This window comes from Bubalus kerabau, chromosome 2 (assembly GCF_029407905.1).
Source record: "Bubalus kerabau isolate K-KA32 ecotype Philippines breed swamp buffalo chromosome 2, PCC_UOA_SB_1v2, whole genome shotgun sequence".
NCBI classification, from domain to species: domain Eukaryota; kingdom Metazoa; phylum Chordata; class Mammalia; order Artiodactyla; family Bovidae; genus Bubalus; species Bubalus kerabau.
This window is the reverse complement of record NC_073625.1, coordinates 49291551-49304450: the sequence shown is the minus strand read 5'-3', so window position 1 is coordinate 49304450 and position 12900 is coordinate 49291551. Positions and strand designations below refer to the sequence as shown.

The following is a 12900-nucleotide window of genomic DNA, read 5'->3' as shown; positions in this document are numbered from 1 at the left end:
GCAAGTCGAGTGTGGCTGTCATGCCTGCACATCAACTAGACATTGACAAGAGCGGGGGCTTCTCAAGTGAAGCCACAGGATCTTACTGCAAACTTTATATCATCTAAGGACACAAGCTCTCCATGGAGACGTTTAAGATCATAATGAATGTTACGCCTAAAAGTAACATTGTTAAGTCAAATATACTTCAATAAAAATTAAAAGAATGGAAGTCAACAAGAAAACCAATGCAAACTTGATTTTACAAAATTTGACACTCAATCAAGAGTAAGGTACAGTCAAGGCATACAGTCAAGTTACAAGCCACTTTAGAAGATGCAGTCTCAAGAACAGCAGAAATGCGAGTAGGTAGTCAGCTCTGGGAGGAAATGGCAACCCACAAGAGTCTGAGCGAGCCTCGCTGGCATGTGGAGAAGGGCAGGGGCAGACCTGGCCAGTCCCCGCCTAACACTACGGGACCAGGCTTGGGAACCGAGGGTCCCGGCTCCCGCCCTGGGCTCCAGTACAGCAGTGGGCACAAGGGAGACCAGGGCAGGGAGCATGTGTGTCACTTTGCTCCTCCTCGGAATGAGCACGATGCCTTTCCTCCCGCTGGGAGAAGAGTCCTCTATGGGCCAAATGAAGCAGGACCAGGTGCATGGGCCGCCCCTGGCGGCACAGCCCGAGAGGTGTCCTTGAGCTGCCGAAGCGTCCGGACTTGGAGAGATGAGTTGGGAGAATTTAAAACTCAAAAAGGTGAACCAGAAAGCCAGACGGGATGGTGAGTGAGCCAGGGCATCCTGTGGCCGCATGGCCACCGAGCCAACACGGCTCGCCTCCGGCAGTCTCAGTGCCAAGCTCAGCACGCTGGGAGCTGCAGGCTGAACCCACGGGGACAACCGTCTATCACCAGGGTCTGCGTTCGGTTTCGGGAAAAGCCCAGAAATGACACAGGGACCTGTCCCGTTTCAAGGCTAGCCTGCTCTGGCCACCCAACTTCCCTCACAGGTGTGGCCTTCACACCTGGAAGACAAGGCCAGCCAGGTTATCATCCGGGGGCAGAACTTCACCTTTGAAGCTGGGAGACTACGGTTAGACCCTCTGACCGATCACGGCTGTCTCTGAAACTAGACTCAGCATCGGGCGGCCTCTAGTGGCCACTGATGGCCAAGTATCACAGTGGACCCCTGACTCGCTGTTGAGGAAAAGGTACCTTCAACATCCTGAGAATGTAAAATCAAACAATCAGGGAGGAAAAATGAAACTATACCTCTAGTATCTAGCCAAAGAAAAGCCTCAAATAGTAGACAGATTATAAAAATAATTTGGCCAGATTCTTTTGAGGATGTGTTTATTATGTTCCAAAACCTTGAATAACTCACTTTTATTTTAAAAATTCAAACTGAAAGGAAAACTAGAGATTTCAACAATGTTCACAAAGGGCGGCAGCTGTCTTGTTTTAAGCTATGGTTATTATTATTTTACCTAAAGAAAGGTGAGCTAATATTTTAGAAAGCTTCGTCAACGGGCAAACTTCATCTGGGTCTCCACTTTATGTCTTTTACTCCATGAAAATGTCTTTTCAAAGCAGTGTTATCCGCCCACGGAGAATTTAAACAGGAGTCATCATCATTTTCTTCCAGTTTCTGGAAACACATGGGTTTCGCTCAGGAGGGCATTCCAGTAACGTGTTCTACAGAATCCACGACCAACCTCCCCACTCCCCACCTCCCCAGAGAAGCAGGACACCTCCAGACTCTTAACGCAGGGGGACACTGGGCAGGGCCCCCACAGCCTTGGTGAGGCTGCAGCTCAGAAGGTTCCCCCCGCCACATCCTGCAGGACGCACGGCCCCCAGCTGCCCCAAGGCCTGGGTGAGGCATGGGGGAGAGGGGTGAAAACCCATCGGTCCCACGGTACCTTGAGCTCCTCCTGTCTTCTGTGATAGTAGAGCATCAGCTGTTTCTGCTCCTCGCTGCTAATGATGGGCTCTCGAGCTGGAGCTCCCTGGCCCCTCTGAAATGACAAGGGGACAGCACGTTGTGGGTGAAGGCCTTCTATGGATGACCTGGGAGGGTACAGCTCACGTCTTAGAACTGCCTTTGCTGCTGGGGCTGTTCTTTTGTGTTCCATTGGGTCTGACTCTTTGTGACCCCGTGTACTGTAGCCACCAGGCTCCTCTGTCCCTGGGATTCTCTCCAAGCAAGAATACTGGAGTGGGTTGCCATTTCCTACTCCAGGGATCTTCTCGACCCAGGGATGGAATCCCCTGTTGGGTCTCCTGCACTGGCAGGCAGATTGTTGACCACTGTGCCACCTGGGAACCCCGAAGCCCAAACTGTTCTTTGTGGACAGCTAAACAAGGTCATGTTGAAGCTGAAACTCCAATACTTTGGGCACCTGATGCAAAGAGCTGACTCATTTGAAAAGACCCTGATGCTAGGAAAGATTGGAGGCAGGAGGAGAAGGGGATGACAGAGGATGAGATGGTTGGATGGCATCACCGACTCAATGGACATGAGCTTGAGTAAACTCCAGGAGTTGGTGATGGACAGGGAGGCCTGGCGTGCTGCAGTCCATGGGGTCACAAGGAGTTGGACACGACTGAGCGACTGAACTGAACTGATCTGAAACAGGTCATGCATCTCTCATCATCCAAAGCGAATCGTCAAGGGAGTCTCACTCTTGCTCTGAGCCCTAACAGTGGAGGCTGGGGAGTGCGTGTTGGTTACAGCCATTCCCGAGCCAGCCACTGCAGGTCTAGTGGGGAAGGGGTACCGATAATTGTGGAGGCCACCCTGTTTCTCCCAAACTTCAGAGAAACAGTTTAGGAGAGAGCACGGAACACAGCAGCCTGCAGGCACACAGCTCTACACCAAGTCTTTACAGGTCTCCAGCCTTCCACCTCGTTCACAGACCATCAGCACTTTGAAAAACTTGAGACCAGTGCTCGGGGCTGTATTTTTCATCTCGAGAAACGTTTTGAGTTACTTGTAAGCCCTATTTTTAAAGTTGAAATCATCTTGGTACACTCTCCTTTCCCCCCAATTAAAAGGAACTCCAGGACTTCCCTGGTCATCCAGGGGTTAAGAATACGCCTGCCAGGGCAGGGGGCACAGGTCAAAGCCTTGTCTCGGAAGATTCCACACACTGACGAGCAGCTGAGCCCGTGTACCGCAAATACCGAGCCTGAGCGCCTAGAGCCCTGCTCTGCAACGAGAAGCCCACGCAGCACAACGAGGGGCCCCTGCCCAGCCCAACTGGAGAAAGCCCTGCAGCAATGAAGACACCGCCCCGCCAGAAGGAAATAATACATTTTTTAAACTGAGAAAAAACAAACTCTAGATACTGTCAACTGATCCCCCTTTCCTTCCAGTTTTCGTTGCTCCGTAAAGAGGACAGTTTTAAGCTTGGACCAAACAGGATTAGAGTGCCTGCATCGGGAGTTTTAAATCTTTCAGGTTTACTGTAAATTTTTACCAGTGTGAAAGTAAGTTAAAAAAAAATACCAGCCATGACACATTAAAGTCAAAGCGCTTACCTGCTGAATCTTGACGATGATTTTGGTTTTTTCATTCTTCCCCACGTAGTCTGAAAGCTTCTTAGTACGTCTCAGCTCCTTGGCTGCCCACCACAGCTGTGCCTCTGATTCTTTGATGACGTTGAGCCCTGCCTGGGGGCCACGGTTGAAAACGGGCTTTAAGGCTTCCTGGGCATTGGCATGGTCAGTGCCCCTCCCAGTGAGGGACAGGCTTCCGGCGCCCTGCCCTCTTGCCCCCTGGGAGCACTGGCTTCCCTGCCCACTCACCAATCTCGCTCACCTGGGCACCTTCCCTGTCAGTCTCCACTGGCGCCCTGACTCAGGTAACTTCCTGCTCTGGGAAGTGGGGGTATCCTATCTCATTGGCACCCTCATCCATGCATGATGTAAGGTCCCTCTGAGACGGATTTTTAGACTATGGCCAGGGAGGAAAACAGGGATCCTGCTGGATGCTCGAATACAAAAGTCCTCGACTCACGACGATTTCATTTGTGACTTATTGACCATGTGCTGGTGTGAAAGGGATACACATTCAGTAGAAACCATACTTCAAATTTTGAATTTTCATCTCTTCTTGGCCTAGTGATAAGAGTGTGATATCTTCTTGGGATGCTGGGCCGTGGCGGTGAGCTTATGATCTTACAATCACTGACAACCATTCTGTACCAGACAACAGTTCTGTTTTTCACTTTCGGTACAGTATTTAGTAAATCACATTATAAAATAGGCTCTGTGTTGGATGATTTTTTTCTAACTGTTGGCTAATGTAAGTATTCTGGAGCACATTTCAGGCAGGCGAGGCTAAGCTATGATATTGAGGGCACTAAATGCATTTTCAATTTATTAATCTAATATTTTCAACTTATGTTAGGCTTGTTGGGACATAACCCATCATAAGCTGAGGAGGATCTCTGTGGGTATAACGGGGCTGTCAATTTGCTTCTGTATCCCCCTCCTATGTAAGATGGCTCAGAGGAAAAGATACTGCCCCACAGGGTAAGGAATAAATGAGAAAAACGAGCGAAAAGTGGATCATAAAGCTAAGAAAATATTCAGGAGCAAGAGGGAAGGCTAAAACACAAAACTCCATCAATGGGACCAAGACATCTGGCAGAAACAGGCAAAAATGAGGTTCCTGGCTTCCCAGTGCTTCCCATTTCCCAAAGCAAACGGGAAAAGTTGTCAGCTCCTCCCTCCCCTGCCGCTCCTGTGTGTGTGTGCCAAGCCCTCAACCAGGAGCAGATCTCTGCGGTCCTCCCCTGAATTCACAACCCTGCTCTGAAGCCGAGCCTAGCAAGATGGAAAGCTGTGTATGAAGCAAAAACTACATCAGGACAAATATGAGGTCAAATATGAGCAGCTTCTGCCCTGGAGCGGAGGTAGGCATGAACTCACATTATAGAGACCCCAAGAGCCACCCACATACCTGAGTCCCTGACAAATCTTCTTTATTTTCAAATTCCATCCGGATGGGATCGTACGGTGGCAACCCCATGGGATAAACTATCATCACGGCACCTCGAAGCTGGTCCAAGGCGTCATTCACCATCTCCATGGTCATGCAGACATTGGCTTCTACTTGTTTCTGAAAGTGGTTGCAGGCACTGTTATCTATGATGCGGCCAATCAACTCAACAGATGTCAATCAGGTTCTTGTACAAGACCCACGCCAGCAAACAGAATCAGACGGTGTTGCTACCCAGGTGATTCTGATCTGTCCGTGGGGCTGAGCCACAGCCGCGACAGCCTCGGTGATAACGCAGAATACGAGCGGCATCGAGGGGGTGACGCGCAGAGAACGGGGCAAGAATCCCGGGATCTTAGCTTCCCCACCAGGGATCGAACCCATGCCCCCTGCAGTGGAAGCGCAGAGTCTTAACCGCGGGACTGCCAAGGAAGTCTGGCTGGGGACCTCATGCTTTAGCATGGTGTCTGCGCGAGCGCTGGATAGTCAGCATTAGAGCCGAACTGAACTGCAGGCCCCCTAAGCTGACGTCTGAACACAAAGACTATCAGGGGGACTGTAAATAAAGTGGTAACTGTGGAAACGAGGGGAGCAGTTGGGATTCAAGAGGCATCGTGGGAGCGGGTGGTATGGGACCAGACAAAGCATTCGGGTGACGGAGACGCAGTGACGAAGGGAACCCTGATACACTGGCGGCTGTTAATAGAAATGAAAAGTCTGCAGGAAGGGCCAGCTCCTGGGCACAGAACACACGGCAGAGGAATCCATGAGTTCAGGCCTAGAAAACTTGAGTTTGAAGGGCTGGCTGGACTTCCAGGTGAAAGAAACCCAGGTTGCAAGTAAACAAGGGTTCTGGGGTAGAGGACAGAGACTGGAAAATTATCTGCAGAGAGTGGAAGCTGGTATTTGGCAGAGAAGATAAAATGACAAGGAAGAAAGAACAGAAAGAGAAGAGAGCTGATGCTAACACACTTGGTGAAACACTGGATTTAAGCAGCAAGATGAAGAGAAAACAGCAACCAGAAGCTGCGAGGGAGCCAGGACAGAGGAGACCCGTGGATGTGGTGCAAAGTCAGGCGTGACTCAGGAGTCAGATGGGAGAGGCTTCTGGATTTGCAGCTTGGGGGCCACTGGGGGCACCAAGGTAGCCATGTCTGTTGGGGGAAAGAAAACAGCGGCCAGGTTCTCAGAAACCCGGGAGGATCGGGCCTGAGGTTCTGGGGGCCTCTCTTGCCTTACCTACTCCCAGGATGGCTTATGAAATTGTTTCCAAGTCAGAAACCCCCATCACATGTATTGGGCCTCCCCAGGAGGGGCCCAGGCCCACAGGCGGTGTGAGGGTCCACCAGCCCCGGGGTCACCCGAGGGCAGTGGTCCTGACCACAGGACGCCACCCCCCCACCAATATGCCCAGACAGGGGCACCAGGGGGTCACTTTCTACAAAAGCTCCACTGATACCAAGGGCAGTGGTCCTGACCAGGTGCCACGGCGGGGGACAAAGTCAAGGTGCGGCCTCAGGATGACAGATTCCCCGTGGTCCTGGGCTCCCGCTCTTGGCTGAGGGTGGGTCCTGGGGAGGAGTGCACAGATGTCACTGCCCACCCTCAAGGGGCCCCAGCTTGGATGCCCCACCACCTTCCACATTCCCCCGGAGGAACCTGAGTGATGGAGGCAGAGGCTCGGGGCCCAGGGGCTGGATGGTGGGCCTGCTGGGATCTGAGCACCCACCTACCTGCCGCGTGTTCTGACCCACGGGGCTAGCTGCCCCCCACGTGGCAGGTCTGGGGAGGTGGGAGCCAGGCCAGCTACACGTGGGAGCAGCGCGGAAGGGCCCTGGGTGAGAATCGAGCCCTGGGCCCACAAGCTCTGCCACTTTGGGCAAACTGCTGCAGAAAAGCGACTGGAAGACCTGTGAAAGCTGTCTCTAAACTATGAAATGACAACATAAAAATACACACAGGCAAAGGGAATAAGTGACATAAACGCACAGGAAGGATTTCCACAGAAGGAGGCATTGGGGAGTGGAGTGGGCGGAGCAGGGCCCAGGCCACTGCTCTCCTAACCTGTTCTGGGATGGGCCAACTTGACTACATGTTACTAGTTATTATCTATCCTTCTGGGCTTCCCTGGTGGCTCAGATGGTAAACAGTCTGCCTGCAATGCGGGAGACCCAGGTTCGATCTCTGGGTTGGAAAGATCCCTGGGAGAAGGAAATGGCAACCCACTTCAGCATTCTTGCCTGGAGAATCCCATGGATAGAGGAGCCTGGCAAGCTACAGCCCAGGGGGTCACAAAGATTTGGACACGACTGAGCGACTTTCACATTCATCCTTTTAAAAAAAAAGTCTCTGCAGCCAAATGCATTTTGTAAACCCTGGGTTGAACCGAAGCCTTTCCTATATTGACAGGCAGAAAAGCATGCTCCCCTGAATCACTTGAAGGATTCGCTGGCTTAAGAATCACAATGATATCCAGAGCACTAGGCAGAACAGGAGAAGCAGCAGTTATCCAGGAAGAAGACCTGAGGTGGAGGGAGGGTGGGGCAACGATCATCAGCAACACGTAAATAAAAGCCACTCAATTCCTGAAAAATCCTTAAATTACTGTCCTCCAGACTCACAGCCTATGCCTGTCAACAGTCTGACTTACGTTTCTCCTTCAATGAAGTATTTTGTGTGTAAGTACTTCAGATGATTACAAAGAGTTAACTCATAATACACACGTGTTGTGTCAATCAGATCCTGCGGATCCAGTGAGAGGCCACAAGGTTCGCATCTGCCCTATTCGTCTTTCTTTAGTTCTTAACGGACACAAACTACGACCCATAAAATAGATAGGCAGCAAGGATTTACCGAATAGCACGTGGATTTACTGAATAGCACGTGGACTTATATTCAGTATCTTGTAATAATAACTTATAATAACTTATACTCGGGTGGTGTACCTGAGAGTAACACAACATGGTAAGTCAACCACAGCTCAACTAAAAAGAAAAAGCATATGAGCACCAATTCATGTTTGAAGCACATTTACACAAGCCAATAACCATTTTTGTCTGACCTGAAGAAACTGAGAGGATTGCAGGAAAGAAAAAACAAGCTAAGGCCCACTCTAAACATGTTTGTTTCCTTTGCCTCTGGAAGGAAGGGTCGGGGGGCGGGGGGCAGGGGGGGGCCATGCGGTGTGGTGGGAGAGGAGGAGAGAGACAGACAGAAAGAGAAAGAGAGAAAAAGAAAGAATGAAAAAAAGCTGGCTGGCAGATGACTCTGGAAGCCATTAACTGGAATTTGTATTTCAAAAGACAAGTTTTAGAACATCATTTAAAAAGCTAACCTTAGATATTATTGCTTTGGCTTCTTCTATAGTCTTCTTTATAACTTGCTTCATTTTTTCATTTGGAGCTAAAAATAAAAAAAGGGAAGGGGGAGAGAAACAGCCATCTTTAGGATTCTTCTTAACCCCTTCTGTCTGAGTCAGGAGGAAGTGAGATGAGAGAAAGTACAAGAATGGATCCAGGCAGAGGACATAGGAAAGCTGGACATCAGAAGTTAGTCAGATCTCTCAAACTTGGTACTCTTAATAAATAACACTGGTACTTAGTCATTGAAAATACTAGAAATACAAAACTTTACTAAAAGTGATTAACACAATCTTGATTTAAAGATGAATGAACTGGTAATGTTCCATTAACTGTTTTTACAAGTACCATGATTTATTTCTTTGATGCAATTCCAGCTAAAAAGCAAAAAAAAAAAAATCTCTCCAAATTGAGAATGGATTTAGGTATGAAAAGATGTGGAAGACAACCAACTATTATTATTTTCTAGGTTAAAGTTCAAAATAAATACCATTAATAGAAATTCCTATTATCCTCAGTATTAATTTTTTTTTCTGAGCATGCAAAGGCTTTCTTTTGCATGGACACTTTCTTTCTTTTGCTTTTAAGAGTGCTTTAAGGGTATGATAGGTACTTAAGTGTTTGTTAACTGATCAATTATAATCTTTTAAAGGGAGCTTTTTATGCACATTAAAAGGGATATGGTATCAAAATAGGTTATCATCCCTTTTCCCCTCCAATCCCACACGAACAACCAAATACTAAAAGGAGACTAATTTCTTCAGTGTTCTGCCTGTCCTAAACTGCTTTGTACAAGAGAGGCCTGTCCTCAATTCAAGTGGAGACCACTGGGCTGAAATTTATTTCCTTTCCACACAGAATCGCTAAATAAACTCTGATGTACAAACTGTAACAAAACATGCCCTGCGATACATTTTCAACGATTATCCCCTCAGACTATTAGACTGAACGATATGAAAACGCCAATTTTCAATCATTTGTTGCCTATAAAGTTGGTAATTTCTTATGGTTCATCTACTACATTTAAAAGCTAGCTGAAACTTAGTAAGAGCAAGAAGACAGATGCCTTCTTTTCCATCTAATTCATCCTGGATTAGCGTTTTGCTGCTGCTGCTAAGTTGCTTCAGTCGTGTCTGACTCTGTGCGACCCCATAGATGGCAGCCCACCAGGCTCCCCCGCCCCTGGGATTCTCCAGGCAAGAACACTGGAGTGGGTTGCCATTTCCTTCTCCAATGCATTAAAGTGAAAAGTGAAAGTGAAGTCGCTGACTCTTTGCGACCCCATGGACTGCAGCCTACCAGTCTCCTCCGTCCATGGGGTTTTCCAGGCAAGAGTACTGGAGTGGGTACTCCAGTACTCGCTTTCTCCGAGCGTTTTGCTACAAGGAGTTAATAAGGGCTTTCCTGGTGACTCAGACACTAACGAATCTGCCTGCAATGCAGGAAACCCAGGGTTCAATCCCTGAGTCAGAAAGATCCCCTGGAGAAGGAAATGGCAACCCACTCCAGTATTCTTGCCTGGAGAATCCCATGGACAGAGGAGCCTGGCAGGCTACAGTCCATGGGGTCCCAAAAGAGTTCAACACAACTTAGCAACTAAACAACAACAAGGAATTATATGGTACAGTATTTTTTAATTTTGAATAGAAATACTGAGGTCAGTTTTTTAACTTGAAGACTGTTTTCACACTGATTGTTATATTCAGGCATGCACAGAGAAGAAAAATGCTGGATTACCTTGTCCATTCCTCCGTCCAATGTCATCTTTTTTAAATACTGAGCCTCCACTAGGGATACACTTTTCACCCCATTCATCCTTTAATTTCAATTCTTCAATCTGTTCATCAGTCAGTCCTTGCATATTAGGAGGCAGAAATACACCATGTTCTGCTAATTCTTCCATTTCTTAAAAACAAGAGGAAATTAGACAATATGCATCACAGTCATTATTATAACACCTTACACTTCACTGGAATGGAAGCTTCCTAGAGGTCAGGGGCCCGTTGGCTATTTTATTTAGCAGACACTTAGATGTCACTTGCTATGGCATACCTGTCCCTGACCTCTGACAAATGCACACAGATGCATCCTAGATCAACAGAAGCAGAGAGTCTGGGGGCTCACCCACTGGAAACAGGCTGCAGTTTCTGTGCTCCAATCCTCTGTGCTATGTTATACCTCCTGGTATTCAGGAGGCATAAATTCAAATTCACTGACAAGTTGAATACATACCCGACCCAGGGACTGAACCCAGGTTTCCTGCATTGCAGGCGGATGGTTTACCATCTGAGCTACTAGGAAAAGAATCCGCCTGCCAGATGCGGGTTGGATCCCTGAGTTGGGAAGATTTCCCTGGAAGAAATGGCACCCCACTCCAGTATTCTTGCCTGGAAAATTCCATAGGCAGAGGAGCCTGGTGGGCGACAGTCCATGGGGATGCAAAGAGTCAGACACGACTGAGCAGGTAGCACAGATTAAATGAATGGGTTTCCCATTCACTAATGAGACTCTGAACAATCAGCACCGCATTTCAACTGATAATTTCACAGAAAAAGAAGCTGAGGCCCTTTTCCCCCCAGAGGCTTTGATTTTAAAATAACACTTAATTGAGCTTGGTCTGGAGTCGGTAAATTTTACTAACAAAAGATACATATGACCCATAAATGAGTTCTTAAGGAATGGATAGTTTATGATCCTTAAGGAGTACTCTATGGTACAAAAATCACCTGTGACAATTACAGAAACAATCACATCGTGGATCACACCTGGTCTAACACACTGTCAAGTACTGTGCTGCCTAAGGCGACAGCTAGGAGCTTCAGGAGGCTCTGAGGGCTAAGTCCTTTCAGTCCTGTCCGACTCTTTGCGACCCCATGGACTGTAGCCCATCAGGCATCCTCTGTCCATGGGATTCTCCAGGGAAGATTACTGGAGTAGGTTGCCATGTCCTCCTCCAGGGCTCTTCCCAACTCAGGGACTGAACCCTGTGGCTTTTAAGTCTTCTGCATTGGCAGGTCCATTACCGCTAGAATTTACATTTAAATGAATTGAAATAAAGAATGCAGTGTCTTGGCGGTGTTCAACAGCCACCTGTGATACCGGCCACCCACTGCAGTGTATTCTTGCCTGGAGAATCCCGTGGACAGACCACGGAGTCGCAAACAGTCGGACACGACTTACAGCAACTACCACTGCTAGACGGCACCGCCAGGGAACATCTCCGGCGCGGTGGAAAGTTGCATTGGCCGTCACGGCTCCGGGGTTGGGGGTGGGGGGGGGCGGGGGGCAGTGACCAAAACACTGTAACATGAGGATCAGGCTGTTTCCGAGAGCAGGGAACACGGAGGGAGGCAAGAACGCCGAGGCTCTCTCGCCCTTGAAAACCATCTCAAAGCTGGGTGGCTCTCCCACCCGCCCCAAACCACCCCCCCTCCACCCCCGGAGACTGCTCTATCTTCAAAGTCTCAAAAGAGAACACTCACTCTTAAAAATCGGCCCGGGGATCGTCCCACCTCTCACACTAGTGGAGATCCCCTACACCTGCTCTGGGGTCCAGGCTCTCGGTTCCTTCCCGTGCCACCTCCCGTCCCCCCTCCCCCCTCCTCGGTTTTGGGACTTAGGTCGGTTTGTTTTGCTTAGAGGCCCAATCCCGACTCCCCAGGCCGTGGAGCGGCCCGTCCCCTCTGCTCCGAGCACCCTTCCACGCGGTGCAGTCAGTTCAGTCGCTCAGTTGTGTCTAACTCTTTGCGACCCCATGGACTGCAGCACGCCAGGCTTCCCTGTCCATCACCAACTCCCGGAGTTTACGCAAACTCATCTCCACTGAGTCGGTGATGCCATCCAACCATCTCATCCTCTGTCATCCCCTTCTCCTCCCGCCTTCAATCTTTCATCAGGGTCTTTTCCAGTGAGTCAGTTCTTTGCATCAGGTAGTAATGGAGTTTCAGCTTCAGCATCAGTCCTTCCACTGAATATTCAGGACTGATTTCCCACGCGGTGCAGTCGCTCCTGGAAGCATCTCTGGGGAAACCCGTGGTCCCCATCTCAAGCCCGGCAGCTGCGCGTCTTCGCAAAGTCTTCACTGGCCTGACCCTCGGTCGCCCCTATCCGGCCCGAGTAGGCCTGGCGGGTCCCGCTCAACTTCGCCCCGTCCCCGCGGGCCCTGTTCTCTCCTCCCGTCCCAGGCCCCAAGCCGCCGGGCCGCACCTGAGCAGAGGCGCTGCGCCTTGAGCCGCGCGTTGTAGACCCGGGCCACCTGCGCCGTGAGTTCCTCCAGCTCCGAGCTCCCCGGCGCCTGCAGCAGGAACTGGCTCTCGTCGCCCCGCTTCACGTGCAGCAGAACCATGGCGGCTGCGGTAGCCCCGCCGGAAGGCCCGGGACAAGCGGCCTGAGGTCACCCACCCCCGCGAGCGGACAGCGAAGATCACCGACCAACGGTTGCCGGGAGGCCGGAACCCCGGGTTCGAGCGCTCGCGGTGCTGAGACTGGGCAGGGGAACTGGGGGAAACGGCTCCGCTCCCGGAAGTGGCTGTTGCCAGGAGCAACAGACAAACACG

General features: G+C 49.9%; 1 protein-coding gene across 2 annotated transcripts; it reads right to left on the bottom strand.

Moving 5' to 3' along the window:
• Window positions 1-1313: 1313 nt before the first annotated feature.
• Window positions 1314-12851, bottom strand: CFAP298 (cilia and flagella associated protein 298). Of its 2 annotated transcripts, XM_055567686.1 has the most exons (7): window positions 12551-12851; window positions 10082-10249; window positions 8320-8387; window positions 4947-5105; window positions 3521-3652; window positions 1900-1995; window positions 1314-1625 (listed from the first exon to the last, which is right to left on the bottom strand). In XM_055567686.1, the coding sequence occupies exons 1-7, from the start codon at window positions 12687-12689 to the stop codon at window positions 1515-1517; spliced, it is 873 nt and encodes a 290-aa protein (XP_055423661.1). In that variant the 5' UTR covers window positions 12690-12851; the 3' UTR covers window positions 1314-1514. The 2 variants fall into 2 exon arrangements, with proteins under 2 accessions (XP_055423661.1, XP_055423662.1); XM_055567687.1 differs by lacking the exons at window positions 8320-8387; window positions 12551-12851 and having other exon boundaries at window positions 10082-10159.
• Window positions 12852-12900: the final 49 nt, after the last annotated feature.